General features: G+C 44.5%; 1 protein-coding gene across 3 annotated transcripts; it reads left to right on the top strand.

Annotated features, from left to right (window-relative positions):
• The first annotated feature begins 3,236 nt into the window (after window positions 1-3,236).
• On the top strand, window positions 3,237-22,073 carry NUB1 (negative regulator of ubiquitin like proteins 1). 3 transcript variants are annotated; one of them, XM_082307556.1, is made up of 16 exons: window positions 3,237-3,373; window positions 6,691-6,808; window positions 6,895-7,056; window positions 9,802-9,860; window positions 10,448-10,518; window positions 11,375-11,557; window positions 13,098-13,186; window positions 14,603-14,709; window positions 15,580-15,766; window positions 16,140-16,247; window positions 16,419-16,571; window positions 17,566-17,712; window positions 17,987-18,082; window positions 18,840-19,032; window positions 20,569-21,246; window positions 22,027-22,073. In XM_082307556.1, exons 2-15 carry the CDS (start codon window positions 6,692-6,694, stop codon window positions 20,730-20,732), a joined length of 1,836 nt encoding a protein of 611 aa, XP_082163682.1. In that variant the 5' UTR covers window positions 3,237-3,373; window position 6,691; the 3' UTR covers window positions 20,733-21,246; window positions 22,027-22,073. The 3 variants fall into 3 exon arrangements, with proteins under 3 accessions (XP_082163682.1, XP_082163680.1, XP_082163681.1); XM_082307554.1 differs by lacking the exon at window positions 3,237-3,373 and adding an exon at window positions 4,079-4,136; XM_082307555.1 differs by lacking the exons at window positions 3,237-3,373; window positions 22,027-22,073 and adding exons at window positions 4,079-4,136; window positions 21,418-21,491.
• Window positions 22,074-23,317: the final 1,244 nt, after the last annotated feature.

Genomic DNA, 23,317 nt, shown 5'->3' with positions numbered 1-23,317 from the left:
CTGGGCAGCCTGTGCCAGGGCCTGACAACCTTTTCAGTGAAAAAATTTTCCTAATATCCAACCTAAACCTCCCCTGGCACAACCTGAGCCCATTTCCTATCGCCCTATTGATTGTTACTGGGGAGAAGAGACCGACCCCCACCTGGCTACAGCCTCCTTTCAGGCAGCTGCAGAGAGCAATAAGGTCTCCCCTCAGCCTCCTCTTCTCCAGACTAAACAACCCCAGCTCCCCCAGCCGCTCCCCATCAGACTTGTGCTCCAGACCCTTCACCAGCCTCGCTGCCCTTCTCTGGCCACGCTCCAGCACCTCCATGTCCTTCTTGGAGTGAGGGGCCCAACACTGAACACAGCACTCAAGGTGGGGCCTCACCAATGCCGAGTACAGGGGCACTGTCACCTCCCTGGTCCTGCTGGCCACACTATTCCTGATACAAGCCAGGATGCCGCTGGCCCTCTTGGCCACCTGGGCACACTGCTGGCTCATATTCAGCCGGCTGTCAACCAAAACCCCCAGGTCTTTTTCCACTAAGATGCTGATTTTTATTTCTGGGTAGGCATGACACATTAATAAAGAATCATAGCTACATTTTTTTTTTCTTAACAGTGGTTACAGTTTTTAAGGAAAGATTAGAAAGAAAAAAAAAAAGATAAAACACAGATGTGCATAATAGGTATAGGTATAATCTGGAGAAAATACTAGATAACAACTAGCCCATATGAAACAAGAAACTACCTGGTGGGAAATAACGTAAAAAAAATTCATTGCCTTTTGATATGTGGTATACATTAGCTTTCTATTTACTTGTCTTGCTGATTTGTACTCCTGCCTATCATTATACTGGAGTGTTATTTTTGTTTTATCTCCAAATCTGTAGACAACAAGAAAACCAAATAAAGCTAAAGGAATAACTGAAAGAAAAATCCCATGTTAGCAAGAGGCCACTATGAAAACTATTACAAAATTAATTCATGATCATTTTGCCTAGATACTTGCAATGACACACTTGAGAACATTTCAGCAAATGCAACCTCAACTTTTAAATCAGTATCACAGAAAGTTTATAACCTTATCTAGCCACTTACCTACTCTATAAACCTATTTGAACTAAATTAGTGATATTATTTTCTGCAAATACTTTTAAATTGATTTTAAAGTGCTTTGAATTAGTTATCTTAATTAAACATGGACCTTGAATACCTTGATTTAAAACTCAGTGCAGGTTTATGCATGGACTAAGTAACTAACTCCTGTGTAAGCACTTTCATACAAACGCTATGTCCTTTTCTGGGGCTCCTCTAGCATATTACTGTGCCTTGTACTGACTGGAGCTTATTTATAGAAGGCATTTTGCCTTTGGAGAAGTCTTTCAATTTAATTCCCAAGGACATTATGGAAGAACAATTCCAGTAAATTTTGATTTGTTAGTGGAGTAGTTTTAGTTAGGAGGAAAGTTGCTATACTTACATTTCAAGAGACTGAAATATTACACAGGCACATTGTCTAATGAGAAAATTATTTTTTTTCCTAAAGCAGCTGTAGTAAAAATTAAACAGGAAAAAACTGAAAACTTCAAATATTAGAAAGTCCTAGTTCTCAAGTGCACCTGATTTTCAAAACCCTTTACTGTTAGCTTCTTCATGTTTGGAGATCAGGGGACAGTAACTTTCCTCACTCTGTTACCATAGTTTTAGCTAAGTTTCAAGCATTGAACTCAAGTCTGCCATAAAAGCAAGTTTACTCTTATTTTATCAGTAGGCAAACTTGACTGATTTATGGACATAGGGGAGCCTAGAATCTGGAAATTCTAGTTCAGTGTCTTGTTCAGAAGCTCATGATACCTGTGAGGTTCCCATTTCCAAAGCTGCAGTATGCAGCGCCCCCACTTAGTCTGCACAACTGCCTAAGGAAACTGTTTTACATAAGGAGAATCCTGCAGGCCCATCCATTCGGGAATAAATAATACACCAGTGCAATGATTTCAGTCACACATCAGAGCAGTCAGAATAAAATCCCTTTGCTGCTGGGAGAGCTGGTCACATGAAAGAATTAACCCACGAGTTAATTATTTCTGGTGTAACCCATTAAAAGAACACGTATGTCTTTTACAGGGACCAAAAAGATTCCAGGAACAAGCCCCAACCCCTTCAGGGCCTCACATACAAATACAACATCGAGCAGCCTACGTTGTACAGCCAAACGTCTGTGTAGCCACATACCCTGCTCCCGCTCTAGGGCATTGTCGGGACGAGAAGAGACACTCCAACACCACCTCAGCTTGACGTGGTGTGTAGTACCAGATTTTCCCCACACCCCCCCCCCATGTATTCTTCCAGCCCAGTCTCTGAAACAAGGTTAAGTTTTAACAGCCCCATGACCAGGGAAGAACCTGCCCGCCACCCCAGAAGGGGAAATGTAAGCCCACGTATGAAAGCTCACCCTGAACACTGCCCTCAAAGAGCACAGCAAAAAAACCCACACATTAATCCTCTCTGGCACCTTTCACAGCACCTCAGCCTTTTGGGAAATGCTCCCTCTCAGCACTGACAAGAATTTTAGCCCCTTACAAGGGCACATAGTGATAGGACAAGGGGTAATAGCTCTAAACTGAAAGAGGGTAGATTTGGAGTAGATCCAAGGAAGAAATTTTTCACTCTGAGGGTGGTGAAGCACTGGAAGAGGTTGCCCAGGGAAGCTGTGGATGCCCCATCCCTGGAAGTGTTCAAGGCCAGGTTGGATGGGGCTTTGAGCAACCTGGCCTAGTGGAAGGTGTCCCTGCCCATGGCAGGGGGGCTGGAACCAGATGATCTTTAAGGTCCCTTCCAACCCAAACCACTCTGTGACTCTTTTGCCTCACCAATGGAGAGGCTGCAGCTGAGGGGTGGCTGCAGTGCCTCCTCCAAGCCCGAACCCCTCCCGGAAGGGAGACTCGCTCAGGTAGCCAAGCACCACGGGACCCCCAGCACCACATCCCCGGCGACAAGCAAACCCGGCTGGGCTGTACGACATCACGGGGACAGCAGCACCCGCCACCGACCGCAGCCCGCCTCGGACCGCCCCGCCCGCCTGAGGCGGGGGCGCTAAGATGGCGGGCGGAGCGCGGCTTCAACCACGTGACGAGCACCCGCCTCCCTCCCGCTCCCCCGGGCCTGCCGGGCTTCCGTAGGCACCGGCCCCCCCGCCCACACCGGGCCGGTGTGACGCGCGCGGCCCCGCCCCCCCGCCGCCCCCGGCCGTTGCTGGGGTCCGAGCTGCCGCCCCGGCCCCGTCGCCTTAGGGAGGGCGGCCCCCGCCCGCACCGCCGCTGCGTGAGGGCCCGAGCTCCCCTCAGAGACCGCCTGGGCCCCGAGGCCCGGCCTCCGCCGCCGGGCGCAGGTGGGTGCCCCGTCCCGGCGGTGTGGCGGGGAGCGCCCCTCTGCCCGCCCCCCCCCCCCCCGCCCCGCGGTGCCCGCTCGGCCTGGGCGCCTCCCGCCTCGGGGTTGCCCCGCTCAGAAGCGGGGGCTGGGCGCATCAGCTCCGCTGCCGCCATGGGAGGCCCCTGCTGTGGTTGCCCGAGGGCTCCCGGTGTTTTGGAGGTGCCTGAGACCCCCCCGCCCCGTTTAACATCCCCTGGTGACACCGGTCACTTGTGGTCTCGGTGCTGTCGTGGTAGGGGAGAGACTGGATGTGGCCTTGGGGAGGCCTAAGGACGCCCCAGGCTGGGGCTGGCCGTGTTTGGGTCTCCATCCTCGCGTTGAGCTTCTGGCTCGGGGGTTTTTTTGCACATGATGCTGCTGCAGTCTTTTGCATCCCCTCATGGCTAAAGGCGGGGTGTCATAGTTGCGCCAGGTAGCTGTTTTTAGGGAAAAAATAATGTGTACTGCTTTATTAGTAAACCACTCTCAGAATCTTCTATTCCTTCCCTCAAAAATTCGGCCTTTGAACCTTATTTCTGCAATTGTTTTCTTTAATGTCGTATATAAGACTAACTGACTTTAGAGGATGACATTTTAGTTGCAAAAACTCAGTCTTGCATTCAAAATGGCCTTTGGGAAATACCCTGGATTGCTTACAGAAATTCGTTTTGAGAAAGTCCCTTTCAGCTCTCACCGAAAGTGAAATCATGTCAGGAGCACTTGTGGTGTTGGCTGATGGAAAAGTAAGTCATAAACATTTTTGCTAAGGATTCTCTGGCAATTTAGTTGTGGTGAAATAGGAATTTATGATAAATGTTAGAAGTGTTACATATAAAATGATAGCTTTTGTGTTTGTGAAAGCAAAATTTCTCTTTTTTTAATAGAGGGTTGGAAAGAATAAGTTTTAATTGGAGACTCCAGTGCTGTTTTCTGTTTTAATACCTTAGTAAGAAATCACAAACTTATAAAACAGTATTGTTAAAAAGATGAATGACCAGTTTATAAATGCCACTTGTATCTACAATTCATAGTCTTAAACATAAGTTGCAATTTTAGAATTTATCCCCAAAGCCATGGATACCTTTTTTGTTTCTTAAGGTAATGTTAAGTAGAATTATAGCTATAAAATAGTTCTTCAGCATAACCTAAAAGTGGGGAAATGATGGTTACAGGTTGTTCGTGAGAATTGCCTGGCATACTTTGGAAAAGGGGGAAAGCTGCATTAATAACGTCAATGCAATCTCTTGAAAATTGAGCATGTTTGTTGCTTTCTGCTTTGTAAATGCCATATTTTGCCTTGGCCCCAAAGTAATAATAACAACAACATCATCCCAGCAAGAAAAAGAATGCATGGTTGTCTCTCCTAGTGGAATGCAAATTATAGCAATCAAACAGGAAGGATTGTTAAACCATCCACTTGCTCAGTTAATTCTTCTGATTCCTCTTTAGAAGAGACTATTGTCTTTGCAGCATTCAAAGATTCTTTGTAGCTCGCTAAAGCTGGGGTTAAGGTAAGGTTAACCAGTAAAGTTACCGCACATTGGATGTTTGCCTGCGGTTTTTTTTTTTCTCTCAAATAGTGTTTTTCTGAGCAGGGAACAGTCTTTGAAACTAGAAAAATGGATAGAAATGTTTGATTCTTCTTTTCTGTCCTCTTTTCTCCTGAGAGCTATGTGCTAATAAATAAGAATGAGAAAAGAAAACCACTGAAAGAAAAGTGAAACTGATTAATCAAATTTCAATGCCAACCTTAGTGCATATATGCCAACATTTTAAATGCTTTTCTGTATAAATTAAAGGACATCTTCTTCCATATGATTCTCAGTGTCCAAGAGCCAAAAGTCTCCCATGCTTTGATATGCACATAGATTTTCTTTGTTTTTTCTTCTGTTGAGCTCACTGCATCAGCCTTTGCTTGCCCTCTCTCTGCCTTCCTTTTGTTTTCTTTCGGGGGTATGCCCACTCACAGTGGTTGCGACTTTCTCTGAGCTGAACGAGAATAACTTGTGATGAATTCAGCCTAAACTCTTACCTGTGAGCCAGGGAGCTGCTCTGTTCAGCTCACTGTCATCTTCTCCCCAGTGATGGGTACTTTAATGCCTGGTGCAGATTTACAGCACACTTCATCTCTGGTCTCAGCCTCTGCACTTTGTTGCTTGTGCCCCGTGTGCCTGCAGTGGGAAGAGCATCTCTTGGACTATGAAAAGTGGCACCCTGCTATTCCGTCTCTGTGAAACCAGAACTTTACAGTACCATTTTATGATACTATTAAACTTGTTTGCTTGATAAATGGTTGAGCTTGGGGAGGGGAGGCGTAGATCATTGTCTGCTCTTTGCACTCTAGCTGATCTCACTTTGCTGGAGGGCTGGGAGCTTTACCTTATGGTCTTCTCATGGTGGAGCTTGTGGTTCTGAGATGTTCCCTCCTGACACTTCTGTCATAGAATCATAGAATCGTTTACGTTGGAAAACACCTTTAAGATCATCAAGTCCAACCGTTAACCCAGCACTGCCAGGTCCACCACTGAACCATGTCCCTAAGCACCACATCTACCCGGCTTTTAAATACCTCCAGGGATGGGGACTCAGCCGCTTCCCTGGGCAGCCTGTGCCAGTGCCCGACTGCCCTTTCCATGAAGCAATTTTTCGTAATACCCAATCTAAACCTCCCCTGGCGCAACTTGAGGCCGTTTCCTCTTGTTCTATCCCTTGTTACTTGGGAGAAGAGACCGACCCCCACCTCGCCACCTTCCTTTCGCTCCCCCCCCCCCCATCCTGTTTACTTTTTGTGCTTAGCTAGCAATAATTCATGTTCAACTGTCCACTGACATAGAAAGGCTGTTAAAGTAGGGACATGGGAGAAGCAGGAACGCAGAGGTACAGCAGGGACACATCTTAGAGGGGCGGTGGATTGAGCAGCCCTGTCCAGGGCAGGGCAGAAGAATTGAATCATGGATTTTGATGAATCAGTACCTTCTGCAATTCCAGCTTGCATGAGGGGTCAGGAAGAGGTTTAATTTGTCTTGAATTGGCAAGGTCCAATGCAGGGGGTTTCTGAATTATCCCTACTCCAACCCAGGTTTCACTCCCTTTCCAATTTTTTATAATAGTTTGGACTCAGGTTCCCCTCCCCACCAAAAGGCATGGAATGCGTTTTATACTCAACTTTTTTTGCAGAATTCCAAAATGTCACGTAGACTTCTTGAAAAAGTACAGTATCTTAGTACAGGAAGGCTATATTAAAAGATTGATTATTTTTCTTTCTTTTCCCTTCCAACTGTGCTTTTGTTTTAAAAGAATGGCGCAAAAGAAGTATTTAATAGCAAAACTGACAAGTTGCTTAAGAGAGGACAAAATTCAGCTATGGAAACCACCATATACAAATGAAAAAAAAGAAGCTGGTAAAGAGATTAAGGTAAATATTCTCTCTGAATTGATGTCATGCATCTTCCATGTCATACTGCTGGTGCATTTCCCCAGTATTTCTTGATGTTTTCTTAGGAGCTTGTACAAAAATATTCATCCAAGCTGAATATCAATGAGAACGATACAGAGAATATGCTTGAAGAAATACGGTGTAAAGCAATTGAGCGTGGAACAGGAAATGAAAATTTTAAAGTGACTGGGATTGCGAGACTTGATATATATCTGCCTCGTAGAAAAGTAAGTGACATTGCAGAAAAGTCAGGATAAGTAGCTTTACTTTGATGGCCTTTTGAATTCTAGATATGTATCTAATGCAAATATTTTCATTTCTTCAACTTTTTCAGGTGTTTTGTATGAGAGATCTATGTTAGGTATATAAAATGTGGGGGGAGGGGGAGTTATGTAGGTATATTTCAGTTTCCCAGGTATGTCATAATATCATGGCAAAGTCGTATAATATTGGGAGAAGGGTAATTGTCTTCCCTTTAGGATTTAATGAGAAATTATCTTTCCATTAAGAAAAGTAAGTTAGATTTAAGTGTCTATCTAGTTCAGTTTGATTCCTTCTGACGTAACTGTTCATATTAGCAGTAAAGAGCAGGTGTATTTTTTCAACTGTAGAATACCTCAAGTTGAGTTAGCATATGAATATCACTGTATTACCACAGCTTTTGTTTAAATGACAGCTTTAATATAAAAAAAAAAATTCTCTTTAAGTGCAATAAGCAACTTCAACTTGGTGTCATCGTAGGCCATGTATGGGTGATGATATTGAAAAGAACTCCTTTAGCTTTTAACCATGGCATGCGGCAATGTTCTTACAGTGATAACATTATCTTTGTGTAACTATTCCAGCCCAGGCAGCTAACTCAACTTACTTTAAAATAGGTATGTCCAGTGTTTGAACTTGGAAATGAGAGGCAGGATTTTCTGTTGTGACGGTACTCATCTGTTCCCTTCTAAGTTAGGCTCCTAAAAGCTTCACAAAGATAGAACTGAATTAAGTCTTGCCCTTTTAAAGCCAGGCTTCAACCTTTAGTTTCGCACATAAAATATGCCAGAATAATGATGTGAATCTAATTAAATCAGTGTCAGACTGGTCACCATACCAGATTCTGTGGCTACATCTGCCCTAGTCAGCTAAACACAGGTGGAGGCAGGCTGGCCACTGTTTGGTGGACATCCATACCGTCAGGCTGTGAGCGTCGGCTCTGATGTGGTTTGTCCCAGCCCCCTGGTGTCCGGCCAAGCAATGCCCAGGCACAGTGTGAGGGCTGACGTGGGCCAGGGACCGATCTCAGATGGCACTGTGGATACAGCTGCTCTGCTTTGAAGGTTGAGAGGATTCAACCATAGGGATGTGGAGCGTGCTGTGCAGGTTGGTCACAGGACAGAGAGCAGGCCCTTGGTTAGGTTCTTAGTAATACAAAGCCTCTTAACTGGGAATATTTCCCCCTTAAAAAACAGTCTCTAGCAAGCGCAACAGCTATCTCCAATCACTTCCTAGTTTTGATCGTATGCAGGAGCAGCACCTTCCCCAATGCTATATGTCTTCATCTGCTCTGATAACGGTGAAAGAGAAGTTCTTTGTTGAGGTGCACTTAAAAGTTGTAGTTGTCTTATCAGCAACAGAAGTGAATGTTCACTCTGGAAAAAGGTAATGTTTTTTTTCTGAACAAGATCTTAGATGGTAACCCAGGCTTCAGAAGGACTTTTTTTTTTTTTTTCCCCTACTGAATACTTAGAAAAACACAGCGCACAATCATGATTGTTCTCTCTCCTGTAGTGAAAAATAATTACCAGGGAATGCGATGGGCTAAAGGGTAGAGGGTGTTAAGTGATTGCCATGCAGTTAAAACAAACAAATCATTTCATAATTTCTCTTTACAATGCTACTGGGCATAGGGGAATTAATTAATTTAAAATTTCAGTTTATCTAATTTGGGACCAGAGACACTAATAGGAATTAATCATAACTTAGCCAGTCACAGGTGAGTGGCATAATTACAAAGCAGAGTTAAGATTGGAAGTGCATAATTAAATTAGCCAGTTTAAATTGTTTGGTTCTGAATTTAGAATTATCTAATTCTGAATCTCCTGCTGTTACAATGCTTATTATCATAGAATCACAGAACGGTTTGGGTTGGAAGGGACCTTAAACACCATCTGGTTCCAGCCCCCCTGCCATGGGCAGGGACACCTTCCACTAGGCCAGGTTGCTCAAAGCCCCATCCAACCTGGCCTTGAACACTTCCAGGGATGGGGCATCCACAGCTTCCCTGGGCAACCCGATCGAGTGCCTCACCACCCTCACGGTGAAGAATTTCTTCCTTATATCAAATGTAAATCTACCCTCTTTCAGTTTAAAGCCATTACCCCTTGTCCTGTCACTACTTGGCCTTGTAAAAAGTCCCTCTCCAGCTTTCTTGTAGACCCCCCTCAGGTACTGAAGGGCTGCAGTAAGGTCTCCCCGGAGCCTTCTCTTCTCCAGGCTGAACAACCCCAGCTCTCTCAGCCTGTCTTCATAGGAGAGGTGCCCCAGCCCCCTGATCATCTTTGTGGCCCTCCTCTGGACTCACTCCAACAGGTCCATGGCCTTCTTATATTGTGTACCGCAGAGCTGGAGGCAGTGCTGCAAGTGGGGTCTCACCAGAGCGGAGTAGAGGGGCAGAATCCCCTCCCTCGCCCTGCTGGCCACCCTTCTTGTGATGCAGCCCAGGATACGGTTGGCTTTCTGGGCTGCGAGAGCACATTGTGGGGTCACGTTGAGCATGATTTTTAGCACTGTATAGCAAGTACAAGACTCCCTACTCAGAAATTACTAATATGTATGCCCAACCATAACCCTATTAACGTGATTATTATTTGAAAAAGAAATTGTAGTTGTTGTAAAACAATTAATTAAGAAAATGTCAAAAGTATCTTGATATCATGCTTTTTTCCTTCCCTCTTCCTTTCCCCCACCCAATATAATTACTACAGAGCAGAAAAATCCCACTGGAAACTAACCTGTTCATCACAGGCAAGGAGCTCAGATCACAGTAAGTGTAATCACCCTTGGTACTTCTCTAATGAGATGGCATACTGTCATACAGAACTAAAAAGAAGACAAACGGAGCACTATTTGTTCGATTAAGCTTTTTCTTAGCATGTATGTTTGTTCAGTATGTTTGAATAGGATGCCCAGTGTCCCTATAGGGGAGTTCTTCATGTAAGAAGCTGTGGTTTAGCAGATGGAAAACAGGAAAGTTGCAACTGTGGAAGAAGATCATTCTCTGTAAATCCCCAGCCAGTACCTGAGAAGGCACTGGTGATCAGTATTCCAGATCTGCAACTGGGCAGGTCTTCTGAACAGTGAACATTAGCTTCTCTTCCTTCTGTGTTTTTAAGCCTCATAAAATCAGATTCTTTTCTGTCTGTTTTGCTTTTTCGCTTTCTGTATCCCAAATTTTCCCTATATGGTATACAAAGCTTTCTGATGATGTTATTTTATTTCTAGCAGCCTTTTATAGCCAAACTTTTAAGCCAGTTACAAGCATACTCATTTTTAAGTTTTATTGCTATTCTAACAGAAATATTGTATAGCCTTACAAATTTATATTCATGGGTGAAATGATTTATTTCACAGGATAGCACAGGAACATGCATTAAAAGAAAATGCTATCAAAATAATCATAAATAAGAAGCAGCTTGACCTGGGTATGTATACTTCTACAATAATTTTCTAGTTTACTGATTCTGAGAAGAAAAAGTTCTTGCAACTCTGTGAACTGCTGTTCCTTGGGAATTTCTGAAATTACATTTGTCAGGTTCTGCTCTACAGGAAATATAATAAATTATAATGATCAAAATTCTTAGATAGAATTAGAGCAATTGTAGGAATCCTGTAATAAATGTTGAAAATCTGTTTTTCAAGTGTTGAAACACATTCAAGAGAAACCCTAAATTTCCTCAAAAACTGTATTGTGTAGCAGCACATTCAAAAGCCTTTTGTAATGCTTTACACATGTTCAACTTGTCAGACGTTGTGGGAAGTGATGACAACAGCTTTCTCTTTATTGATGGCCTAAGCATCTGACATATTTATTTCCCTTAGAATATGTCAGAATTAGAGCCATGGAATTGACGACAGGAACTCAGATTCAATTCCCAGTTCCTCTGGACTGTTACTGTTGTGGTGTATGCTCCTGGACATGTTGTTGTGCCAGTTTTTGCCTGAAGATCAGTTAACTGAAATAGAAACAATCATATTTTTTGAATGTTCTGAAAAAAGCAAGCAAGGAAACATACCAGTCATTTAAAAAGCACTTTTAAGATGCAAGTCTGATTCTAATTTCTGAGTTTCTGCTGAATATGTCAGTAATTGGCAGGGGTTTTGATTGCGTTCTTGAGTAATTACTGCAGTTCTTCAGTCCAGCATGAGTAAGGCAAGGGGCTGTTCAGGTTGTTCTGTTTGTGGGTAGTGTTTCCCCCCCGCCAATGACATTACAATGTAAAATGGTCTCTCTTCACAAATAGGGTCTTTGGATTGTATTCATCATACTCTATTTTGCAGGCAAAACCCTTGAAGACCAAGGTGTAACACACAATGCAAAAGTGATGGTACTTCAACTGGAACAGAGTGACGAGGAAACTAAAAGAAAAGTTCAGGAAGAAGAACTGCAGTGCAAGAAGGAAAAAGAAATAAATGACAAGATGCAAAGGACTAAGAAGGGTTTGGAAATTCTAGCAGAGAGAGGTAAGAGGGGTTGTTGGGGGTTTTTTTGTTGGTGGAGAGGATATGGATATTCGTTAAGTCTTATGCATCAGAAATTATCTTCTCAGTGGGCTTTCAGCATAGAAGAGTGCCTGTACTGTGGCTGGATTTCAGTTTCTACTTTTCTAGGTTTTTTACCTACTTGAAAGCTGGATTTTAAGTTGACTAAACTTCCTCTTCAACTCTTCTTACACAACTAGAATGCTAGAAAACATCTGGCACTTTGAGAAGGATATGATATGAATCAATTATTATTTAATTGGCACTTGACAGTTAAGGGACTGACGACTCTTGAGAGCAGGCTTTAAATTTATTGTAGACATAAGCAGAGTGGAATAATGTATTATAAGTCATTACACACTTTTTTGTAGTTTACCTCAGATATGGCTGTGCGTAACCATGGTTTCATTGTGCAGAACAGCTCACTTGTCATTCTCATCTGTAATGTGGCTGTTCTGCTCTCGTTGCATTTCATGTTGATTGCTGGCAACTGTGGATTAAGTTAAAGGAATGTAATCAGTTTAACAGTAATAATTTTTCAAAATGAGGTTGTGTTTGTGAATTGCGTTGCTGGATGGTGAGTTTAAATCACTTCTCTATTTTATTGTTTCAAAAATCCCCAAACAAGAAACTGTGAAACTGAGTATGGAGTGAATTCCTGCCAAATGTAAAAATACCTGAACAAAGCTTCTTTTAATGGTCAGTGACAGCCTGTTTCTTACTATAATATCAGATTTTGAACAAACAAAAGAAGTGATTCCTCTTAAGGATTTAAGGGGTAATTTAGACCTCAGCCCTTGCATCCTGTAGAGGGCCTCTTTAAGGTATTTACCACTGTCTGTCAGTTATAGCACAATGGCAGAGTATAGAGTGGAGTCTGTCATGGGCTCACAGGTTCTGTGTGAAGTGTAGAAAGGATCTAACAACCCTTTTGTTTCATCTGAGAAAAATTGCAGGGCAGAAGCTTTTAATCTCAGCAAACTCCTGCTCAACTGTCTTTTGTTTAGAAGAAAAGCATCTTTTCATTTCAAATCAGATGGAAGTGAAAACAAAATTGGTAGTTTGGTTATAAGCGTTAAAAATGTGGGGAAAGGAAAATACTGAGCTCTATTTTTGTTTTTTTTTTCAGTTTTTTAACTGTGCTCAGTTGTGTTTTTCTTTATATTCTATGCTTTACTTGATAAAGCATTTCAAATGTTATATTGTGTAAAATGTAAGTGTTTTGTCTTCTGCAAAAAATTCTTTACAATTCATGTAACTTCTAATGTTGTGTCTAAATTTCTGGATGAACAGGGCCTTTTCCTTAGTGACCTTTCTCAAAGTTCCTCACGTTTGTCTGATCAGGGCCATTTTTGGTAGGTCTGCCCAAGACACAGATGCAGCCTTTATATGTAATTCTGTTTTTTTGTTGTTTGTTTGCTTTTTTGTTTAACCATGTGCTTACTGACATACTCTTACAACAGCAGAGTTACTCTGTCGAAGGTGGTACTTAAAATTTAAACTGCTTTTTCTTCTCTTTCAGAGGAGTACTTGGATCCAGATTCTGTTCCATACCTAGATATCGCTAATCAGACTGGAAGGTCAATTGAGATTCCTCCTCAAGCTAAAAAAGTAGGTAGAAGTATCTTACAAAGCTACAAGGACAGCTTTTTAAAGCTTGATTCATGAAGCATTTCAAATATGGGATTGAAATACAGTCAGACTTTTTTGGGATGTAACCCTGGGTCCAGTAGATGTTTGCTTAATAAAAATAATGTTGAAATAAAATTAAAGTAGAACTCTGCAATTGGGAATACTTCAGTCATCTGGAGACAGACCTCTCATTGCTGATCTAATTGCAGGTCTAATCTTGCACTAACCCCTGTGTGGTCCACATCTTATTTTTGTGTTTTAAGATGAGCTTTAACTTTGTTATATCCTAGCACCTATTTTAAATTTTGGGTGCCCTAGAACAATATGAAAATAACTTGTTCGTTAAGCCTCCGTTTCAGTTGGAAACTTGATGAGTCTCTCAAAATCGGACTCTTTTAAAATAGTTTTGAGATCTTTTGCATTGTGACCCCTCTCAAATTTAAATTTGCTCACCATTCAAGAAAATTTCATGTTCTCAACTGAAAATATCTTTGGGTGGGTGCATGGATTGAATTACAGTAGGAGTGACATACCTGATGTTGGCTGCTGAAGCAGAAGAATAGTGATAGATGCTGTCTTTTAAGATTGCTGAATTTCCTGAAGATAAATAAAAATCTTTACAAGTACTTGGAATGACACCCAGTAACAAAAAAATAGCTCGGGAAGAAATGAGCAGGCCCCAACGTGTTCTTACTGCTGCCCTCGCCTCCTCTGAGGCATGCTGTGTTTTCTGCATCATCTGGAGATGCTGAATGATTGGAATAACAGCTGTCCATTCTCACAATGCTGCTGTTCTGATGAAGTGCTGAAAGTTGTAATTCACCTGAGGAGTTAAAGCATCAAATGTTCAAGTCCACGAGATTTCATCAGTATTGAACGTGGGTGAGAAGAAATATTGCAGATTGTTTCTAGGCAGAAATATTATTTACGTTTCCATTTGTCATACTGCAGGAACTAGAGTGTTTTCCTGCCACATTCAAAATTTAATTTTCAGTTCTGAGGTTTTGGAGGAGGTGAATCGTTAGGTTTTACAAGGTAGTTGTAATAGCAAAGCAAAACAAATTTGCTGCTGTTAGGAAATGTAGCACCCAGGAAAATGCTTAGCTTTTTATCACTCATCATTGAAAATCTATCTAGGGTTGCATTCTCAAAATAAACTTGGTGCAACATTTCATGTGTCAGTAACAATCATTGCTTTTAATTAGACAATATCCAACGTTAGCAGATGGGAGAAAAGTATGGAGCGATGTGAAATAGTACTGCTCTTACAGAACTGATACCATGGTATTTTTCTAGGAAGAAGAAGGGCTCTAATGGATTACCTAGATACTTCTTTTCAGTTACAGAAGTGACTTGGGGAGGTGCAAACAAAAAGTCTCAATCTGTTTTTTCTAGGCACTTGTGCTGGCAATGGGTTATCACGAGAAGGGCAGAGCATTAATGAAGAAGAAGGAATATGAAATAGCACTGCCATATTTGTTGGATGCTGATAAACACTTCTGGTAAGAACCTGTTTGAGTCCTCATGTCTCCTTCCTTTACTGTCAGCCTAATACAGGAACAGTATCAGCTCTACCTGTGCGCATAAATCAGGGCCCGTTTTGCCCGGGATTGCTTCACACCCCTCTGCAGACGATGGGAAGCAGCAGACAAAGGCTCTGACTCGCAGTGACAGGTGGCTCCACGTAGAAGGGCTGAAACAGATACTGCCACTGGGCAATTTAATCTTTCATATCAGCATAAACAGAAACCGTCTGTATTCATATGCTAGGCTATAAACTGCATTAGCTTGAGAGACAGTTACAGATACTCTTGCAATTGCTCCTGTGAAGTAATAATTTCTTGTAAAAGGTGGAGCCGATGGCTGAGGTCAGTAACAATACCAGGGTTTCTGCAAGGAAACTACTTTCCTGTCAGCAGTCAGAGCCTGAAATTGCTGTTTTGAGATCCCCAAAAGTAATGCTGTCCCATCTGTTTCTCATCTGTATGCACATGCAAGGAGACCAGCACAGGACTTGGCACATTCACATGCGCTAAGGAAGACAGTTTCTCTGTCCTCTCAAAGATTACACAGGGTTTAATTCCACTCTGCTTTTAAAGAGATGCTGTCTTAAATAGTAACGAGTTGTGACTACTGTAATTCTTCGAGATGTAGTGTTATCATTAGTGCCCTGTGTGTTACTGAATGTGGTGGGAGATCAGTGCTTTATTAAAGTTCCACCGACATCAGTTTGCTACCTGAAATATGACGTGTGCTTTCTCAAATAAGCGAGTATGCGTGTTTCTAGCATGTTGTTTTATTAGGGGTACAAAGCGTGTGGAAAAAATAAACCACCTCTCCCAAAAAAACAAAGTAATTGTTTTATTTTGCAGCGAGTGTAGCCCAGAACTGCTGAATACCGTTGATAATTACGCAGTACTGCAGCTGGATATAGTGTGGTGCTACTTCCGCCTGGAGCAGCTGGACTGCCTGGATGACGCAGAGAAAAAGCTGTCCACAGCACACCGATGCTTCCAGAGGTGCTACGGGGAGAACCACGAGAGACTTATTGATATCAAAGTACGCTGGTTTTGATTTAATTAAGGGGGCTTTTTTTTCTTCTACATGTATTCAGTTATTGTTCAACTATTACAAGACTGACTTCTAGAAGTTTAAAGTTTCCTCGTGCCTCCTCAGCCTGCAGTCTAGTTGTGTAATTGTCAGCGTAGCGAAAGCATTGGACCCGACACAAAGGTCGTGGCAAACGTGCTTTTGTATGCACAGACATCGTCAGCGGTTTAGGTGTGCTGCTTGATCTGCATACTGAGTGTCACATATTAGCGACTATGTCGTCTTTAAATGTGTAAAGTGTTCTATTGATAATGAATTGATGTTCTACCGTATGCTTCTGCCCATGTGCCCCTTCCCCTCCCTTGTTTAAACAACTCTTTAGGGAAGCTATGGTCGTGAGAAGGTTTTATTTCTACGGCTTTACCTCCTTCAAGGGATAGGACACTATCACAGCGGCAGAGAAAAGGAGGCTGCTGAGTATATTCAGAAGGTAAGACACCACTAGGTAAAACTTCCGAGTCGTTCACGCTAGCTCCTGTGTTTGGGCTCTGTCTTGCACCTTCTCCTTGTTCTTTGCTTACTCAGAAAAATGGGGAGACTTTTGTTTGTTTGTGTGTTAGCAGCAGCGTAAGTGGCATCATTTTGGTCTTTCTATATACAGGCATCTCGTTTATATGAAGAGCTGTCCATAGATCCTGATAAAGTTTATCGCCTGTCACTCCTGGGATTCTCCGAACAGGAAGCCCGCCTTGCCCTGCGAGCATGCCATGGGAACGTGGAGCACGCTGCCAATCTTATCACCAACAGGAGAGAGGTATGGTGCAGTGAAAGCGTGAAATCAAGGGTCATATTAGTTGGGGTGTCCAGAAGATCGTGTTTTGTGTGACTAGTGCAACAGGGTGCTAAGTTAAGGACTTTGATTATCCTGCTCTGGCACTGTCCGTGCAACTGACAGCTTGACATCTGTTGCCACAAGTTTGAAACCAAAATTTAGTACAACAAGGGAAGCTCTGTCCCAAAACAGATGGGATGAGAGAGCCAGAGACCTGTGGCTGTACCACAGAAGTGCATAGCAAGACTTTGCACCAGCGTTTGCTGGTCAGCCATGCTCCATGTGGGAACAAAACCACCTTGATCAAGCTGTCCCTCCTGGGCTTGGCTGGTCTGAAAGACAAGAGGCTGCACAGTAAAGTGCTGTGAGGGGTAATATGAGGGTTGAGCTGCAGCAATACAACCATCAAGCCACACCATATTTTGGCTTTGGACGTGGAAGATCCAGGAGGGGAGAAGGATTTTTTTGTGCTGAAGTGAAGGAAGCTAAAGTGAAGTGAAGACGGCGTTGTCCAGATCTGAAGTGCCTGAAGTTAGGTTTGGTAAGCTGAGGTGGCACTTGTAGACTTCCGAGAGTGAAATGTGGATGGAGAAGTCAAATGGCTGAGAGAAGGGCTGAGCAGAACGCCTTGGCTCCGTGCCCAGTTCTGACTGCGCGTCCTTGGCAAGTCTGGTCTGCAGGCCCATCTGCCAAACAGGTTTATCGCTTACCACACAGGGCCTGTAATAGCTGTGGTAGCATGAGAGCCGATCCGCAGAGAGAGCGGAAGTATGGCAACAGTGCTAGCTCGTGGAAAGGCAACTTCATTTAGTAATGAGTGTCTGGCAGCACAGTCTGTATTTTAAAAAGAAAAAAACCTCCCTTTTCCTCAAGAGATTCAAACTCAAAGAAGTAAATCCAAGAAACTCTATATGCAGAGGGGAAGGCTGAAGCATTCCCATGCACAGTGCGCTTTGTAATGGCTGTGTTCTTGCAGGAAAAGGCACAGATAAGGAGGGAGGAGAGAGCCAAAAGAAGGCAGCGCCTGGAAGACATAAACACCTTGAAAAGTATGGGCTATTCAAAGAGAGCTGCTCAAGTAGCCCTGCATAATACACAAGGAAACCTGGACCAAGCCTTCAAGGTAAGTGATGTTCAGGAGTAGTACTTTTGTACAAAAACAGCTTGGTTTGCTTCTTTTATTTATTGTGTAGCAGATTCTTATTTCCTGTTGTCCATGTTCATAGCTACCCTTTCTGAACTGTAATGACTGAACTTCCACTTCCTGACCCAGTGAATCAGATATAAGCAAACCTCAGCCAACTTAAATGATATCAACTGTTGGGCTAAATACGTCTCCTACCGAGGTCCATTATATTGCTGTTGCTCTATTTTGACCCTTCTCTGTTTTATTGTAGTTTATTCTTGACAATCCAGAGTTATTGTTGGAAGATGATGATGATGATCCTGTGGCCACGGACCAGTTTCAGGTTTCCCAGGAAAGTATCGATCAAGTAAGTTAGACTTTTTGCGTTCTTAGGAGTCAGTTGTCTTGTTTCTGAATTATAACTTCAAACACACCAGATCTTCCTTGAGCAAAGCTGTACAAATTTTCTTTGACCCGTGTCACTCAGGCTGTCAGACTTCCACTGTCTGGCATCTGCTCTTCACGGTGAAGTCACACTCTGGCTAAAACGTGATCCGTGTGCACCTCCTGCCCGTGACGCCAACCTGTCACGTACGGATGCGGAGCAAAGTCTGCACTCTAACGCTCTATCCGAAAAAGACAACAAATGAGAAATTCATTCAAGTTTCTAAACGTGGCAGTGCACGAGGGAGAGTTGGAATGTGTCTTTCTCATCACAGGCCGTCTGAAAAGCTCCTCAGGAGTTAGTGTGGCTGCGGAATCAGTGTCAGATAGGCAAGAAGACGGTATCGCCTAGAAAAAGTAAATAGCACATGCACCCTCCCAATATGCTGGAGTGCTTTGAAGTTTCCTTTTGAAAAACAGAAAAAGAATTGGTTTGATATTAAACAAGAGGCTCTTGATTCTGCTCAACATCCCCATTCCTTTAATAGGTCACTGCCCTGTTGTTAACTGTTCCAGTAAACCAGAGTCAGTGTCCTGGAATTCCTGGCATGCAGCGCTTTCCTCTCTGCATCTGATAGTCATTCCTCTTGCACAGTCAGATTCCTGTCAGGCCCTGGTGCTGGATGAGCTTAGATTTCTCCAGATTTTTTTATTTTGACTTTTTTTCCCCTCTCCTGTAGCTGATGTATATGGGTTTCAGCCGTGAGTCGGCAGAGCAAGCTTTAAAGGTCTTCAAAGGCAACATCCACTTAGCTTCCCAAACCCTTGCTCATTACGGGGGAGCTCTCCCTGCCTCGCTGCAGCTGTCTCCAGAAGGGTCCAGTCCCTCAGAAGAATCGACTTCATCAAAAGACTCGCCTACGGAGTCTGCAGGTCAGAAACGTTGCGTACAGCGGGCAGAGGAGAGGGGAGGGGAGGGCTGTTCTTCTGGCTCGGGTACAAAGCGATTAAGCAATCTCTGCTTAAATACTGGTAGAGGGCCTCAAGTAACGCCCCAGACTACTTTTATTAGTAACACAGTTAGGGCGTCCAAGGGGATACGCGTCGGCTGCAGGCAGCGCCCAAGAGGGACGCATCCCAGAAGAGAGGGGTGTAACCTTCGGAGGCCTCCTGGGAAAGAGGGACCGGCGCTGAGCGGGCTGTGGCTTGGGCACCCCGGGCGGGAGAGCTCGGCTGTCTGCATCCTCGCTTCCCCGGGAGGGACACCCGGCCCGCTCCAGCCCGCCAGCGAGCCCGGCTTCTCCCGTCTCGTGGTTCTCGCTCACAACAGTTCTCTTTAAAAACAAACCACCCTCTCCCTGCCTGTACGTTCAGAGAGCGAGCACTACGTTGCTGGAGCACGTTCCCTGGACCTGCCCCTGACAATGATGATTTTTTGGTGTGCTGATATCTGAGTTCTGACTGCCGGGAAGTTTATTCCCAATCCGTGCTATACAGTCAGCTGATTTGACCACATACTCCTTCCGCGTGCCCCGTCCGTGGTAGAACTGTAATTGATACTCACCATTTAGCAAAGAATCATAGAATCATACAATTGTTAGGTTGGAAAAGACCCTTAAGATCACCAAGTCCAACCATTAACCTGTCACTGCCAAGTCCACCACTAAACCATGTCCTCGAGCACCACCTCTACCCATCTTTTAAATACCTCCAGGGATGGGGACTCCACCACTGCCCTGGGCAGCCTGTTCAGTGCCTGACTGCTCTTTCAGTGAAGAAGTTTTTTCTAATGTCCAACCTAAACCTCCCCTGGCGCAGCTTGGGGCCGTTTCCTCTCGTCCTATCGCTTGTTACTGGGGAGAAGAGACCGACCCCCACCTGGCTACAGCCTCCTTTCAGGCAGTTGTAGGGAGCAATAAGGTCTCCCCTCAGCCTCCTCTTCTCCAGACTAAACAACCCCAGCTCCCCCAGCCGCTCCCCATCAGACTTGTGCTCCAGACCCTTCACCAGCTTCGTTGCCCTTCTCTGGCCACGCTCCAGCACCTCGATGTCCTTCTTGTAGTGAGGGGCCCAACACTGAACACAGCACTCGAGGGGCGGCCTCACCAGTGCCCAGTACAGGGGCACCGTCACCTCCCTGGTCCTGCTGGCCGCACTATCCCTGATACAAGCCAGGATGCCATTGGGCCTCTTGGCCACCTGAGCACACTGCTGGCGCATGTTCAGGAAAGGAAACTTGCACATTCTCTCTCTTCCGTTATTTGTCAGAGCTGTAGTGATCCCTGTTGTACAACTAAGGCTTTCCTGCAGCTTTTAATAACAGGAAAAAACCGCCAGCCTGCAATATCCTTCGCAGAGCTGTTCCCAGTGAGGCGGTTTTGCAGTAACAGACTCGCAGAGCAGTCGTGTTGGGGAGAGAGGGAAGGTACCGGCTCCTTTGAATTCACTGCTGCTCTTCTTTCTCGGAAGGTTCTTCTAGTTCACCAACAGATGAAGACATGGAGACTGATGCAGTCAATGAAATCCTAGAGGATATTCCGGAACATGAAGAGGATTATCTGGATTTAACACTGGAGGAAGAGGAACAGATCATTCATGAATACTTATCCTATATACAAGTACCACAGCATTAAATCCCTTTACATCTACTTCAGTTACATGTATTTACCTTGACAAATTGAGTTTGGATTATAAATGCACCTTCAGCTTATCTCTTACTAAATTCCTTGAATTCAGTTAAACAGTAGGTGGAACACTTAATTCCCGCTTATTTATAAATATCTGCTTAAAGCCTACATTTGTGATACATCATTGTAATTTATTGTCATAGCAGAAAAATAGAAACATTTATTTTCAGAAGAAAATTTAATAGAACTAAACTATATTTTTATTGTGAAATAAGTTAATCACTTAGTATTCAAGTAAAGCATTTCTATACCATTTTAAAATACCAGCTTTAAAAAAAGAAAAAAAAAAGGTGAGTTTGTAAATCAGAAACCTGGCTGATGAGGTTCTAGAGGTATCAGCTTACAAACTGTTCTCCTTTTCTTCTGAAAGGTTTCCAAGAGTCAGTTCCGTATCTGTTGTGCATGGATTGATACTGTGTTCTGCTTGTCACTTCACGCGGGTGTTACGCAGGCAATAAAGGTAACGCTGTGCCGCTGCCGCCGCCGCTTTTAGGAAGAGTTTTCTGTGCTTTGGTTTTAGAAGTGGGAGCTACCGGCAGGGCCGTGCCCCGTCAGCCCCCGTCCCCTGCGGGGTGGTGGCATTTCCCTGGGTAACCAAATAACCCAGGCAGCTCCTCCTGACCTCTGGCAGGTGTGCGGCTTAAGACGGACGGATTTCACGGGGACTGCAAGATTTTCTTCCATCGGCTGCTGGACAAAACCCGGCTCGGCGCTGTCTCAGTACTTGTACCCGGCCTCAGCCTTCTGGAGGGATATCTGGGGTTTGAGTCTGGTCTGTAACGTCCGGCTGCCAGCTGTGGGAGCACCCCTGCTTGTCAGCTTTTCTCAAAAAGGGTTTATTTGCTTTCCGTACCTTCAGCCTCGCGGTAGAGGGAGCTCACGGCCCGTCTGCCGCCGGTGGGAACGGGGGGACCGGCAGCGAGCTCCGCTTAGAGCCCAGCCTAAATGAACCTTCCCGGTGCTGACGGGTTATTCTTACCCGGCGTTTAGCACCGCGCTGGTGTTGGGGCAAGCCCGCTGCTGGGGGAGGCAGAGCGTTGGCCTGCCAGATCCCTGCGCAGTTCCACTGCAGGGACTTGAGAGCTTTCGGTAGCGGATTTTTTTTCCCCCCTGGCTACCTTAGCCGGGGACAGCAAAAAGCAGGCAGTGATTACACTGCCAAGGAATTATTTGTGCTTCATACTTCTGCATCAAGACAAGTGCTATAAAAATGGAGTCGTTTTGTGTCTCCTCCCGGAAGGCTGAAGCATTTCCGAAGCCGGTAATGTGAGCTGCTGAGGAGAAAAGGCAGCCCCAGCAACCATCGCGTCCTGTCTCGCTCTCGGGGAGCGCTGAGGGACCACTGGACAACACACAGCGCAAAACCAGAACATAGGAAAGGACTGAAAAGGAGAAAAACAAAGCGATGGATGTCGTTTTCACAAGAAGTAAGTGGGAAAGCACAAATTTCTCCCTTCCTTCAGCCAGAGGGGTTCCCAAACCTGCTGGCGTTGTGGCATTGCCTTATGCTAGCCCGTCGGCAGGCAGGGAAGGCAGCGCAGGCAGTATTTCTCCTCTTTGAAGTGGCTTGCGTAGCAAACTGGCAGTGACAACTTCAGAAGCGAACGTTTGTCCTTGGGGAATTTAAAATTAGCATCATAACACGCAATGAGGTAATGCTGCCAGCACTGCCCCGGCGTAACTGCCGGCAGTTTGAAGCGATCAGCAGGGCAGGAGGCATTGGCTAAAACTTTTAAGTTAATTTTGACCATGTATTTGAAGACACGGTGATATGTTTAGCAACAGAGAGATGCAGATCTCATGAAGAGTGGAATTAATGAGTCATTACCGCTTCTATGAAATCCGTTGGCTAATTCTCTGGGCAGCTGCCGTACGGCCAGATAAGCTCGCACGTCTAATGTACTGCGTGCAAAGTTTGAAACAAAAAGTATAGCCCGGACCATCTGTGCAACGCTGTCCATCTCTGCCGGAGGCCTCCTGCTTAGCATTGACCTCAGAGGCAAAATACAAATAAAATGAGCCGCATAGCAAGCCATCACCCCAGCAACCGAGAGCCACCATCTCATACACATTTCCCACAGGGCCAGCACCGAGCTACGCTGACAGTTTACACTGGAATGAAGCCTACGCTATGCAGATGACCTCCCAAATTAGTCTCCTGGTAGGCATTTAACATAATTAAAATGCTGTTTCCTACTAGATGCGGAAACCTGCCAGGTAAGGGCTGAGGAGGCTGCTCATCAGGAGAGGTGAGCAGGGCACGGAGCCGCGCTGGCAGACCCGGCCCCGTGACGCAGGGTTACGGTTTCGGAGCGGGGGTCTTCAGTGCCACCACGGCGAGCGCTGAGCTTTCCCTTAAGGCTGGGCTCACTCCTTCCCCGGGGCAGGGAAACCGAGCTCTGGTGGCTGGCGGGAGGCAGGACGGCCTGACTCCAGCCCCAGCAGTAAGGGAAAGGCAAGAAATGTTTCCAAAAGTAGTTCTGTTTTTTGGTTTTTTTTCCATATTCCATCCATTCTTACCTGCTGTGCAT

Source organism: Platalea leucorodia (assembly GCF_965183815.1).
Source record: "Platalea leucorodia genome assembly, chromosome: 1".
NCBI lineage: Eukaryota > Metazoa > Chordata > Aves > Pelecaniformes > Threskiornithidae > Platalea > Platalea leucorodia.
The sequence above is the reverse complement of the archived record's forward strand: the minus strand, read 5'-3'. Positions and strand labels throughout refer to the sequence as shown.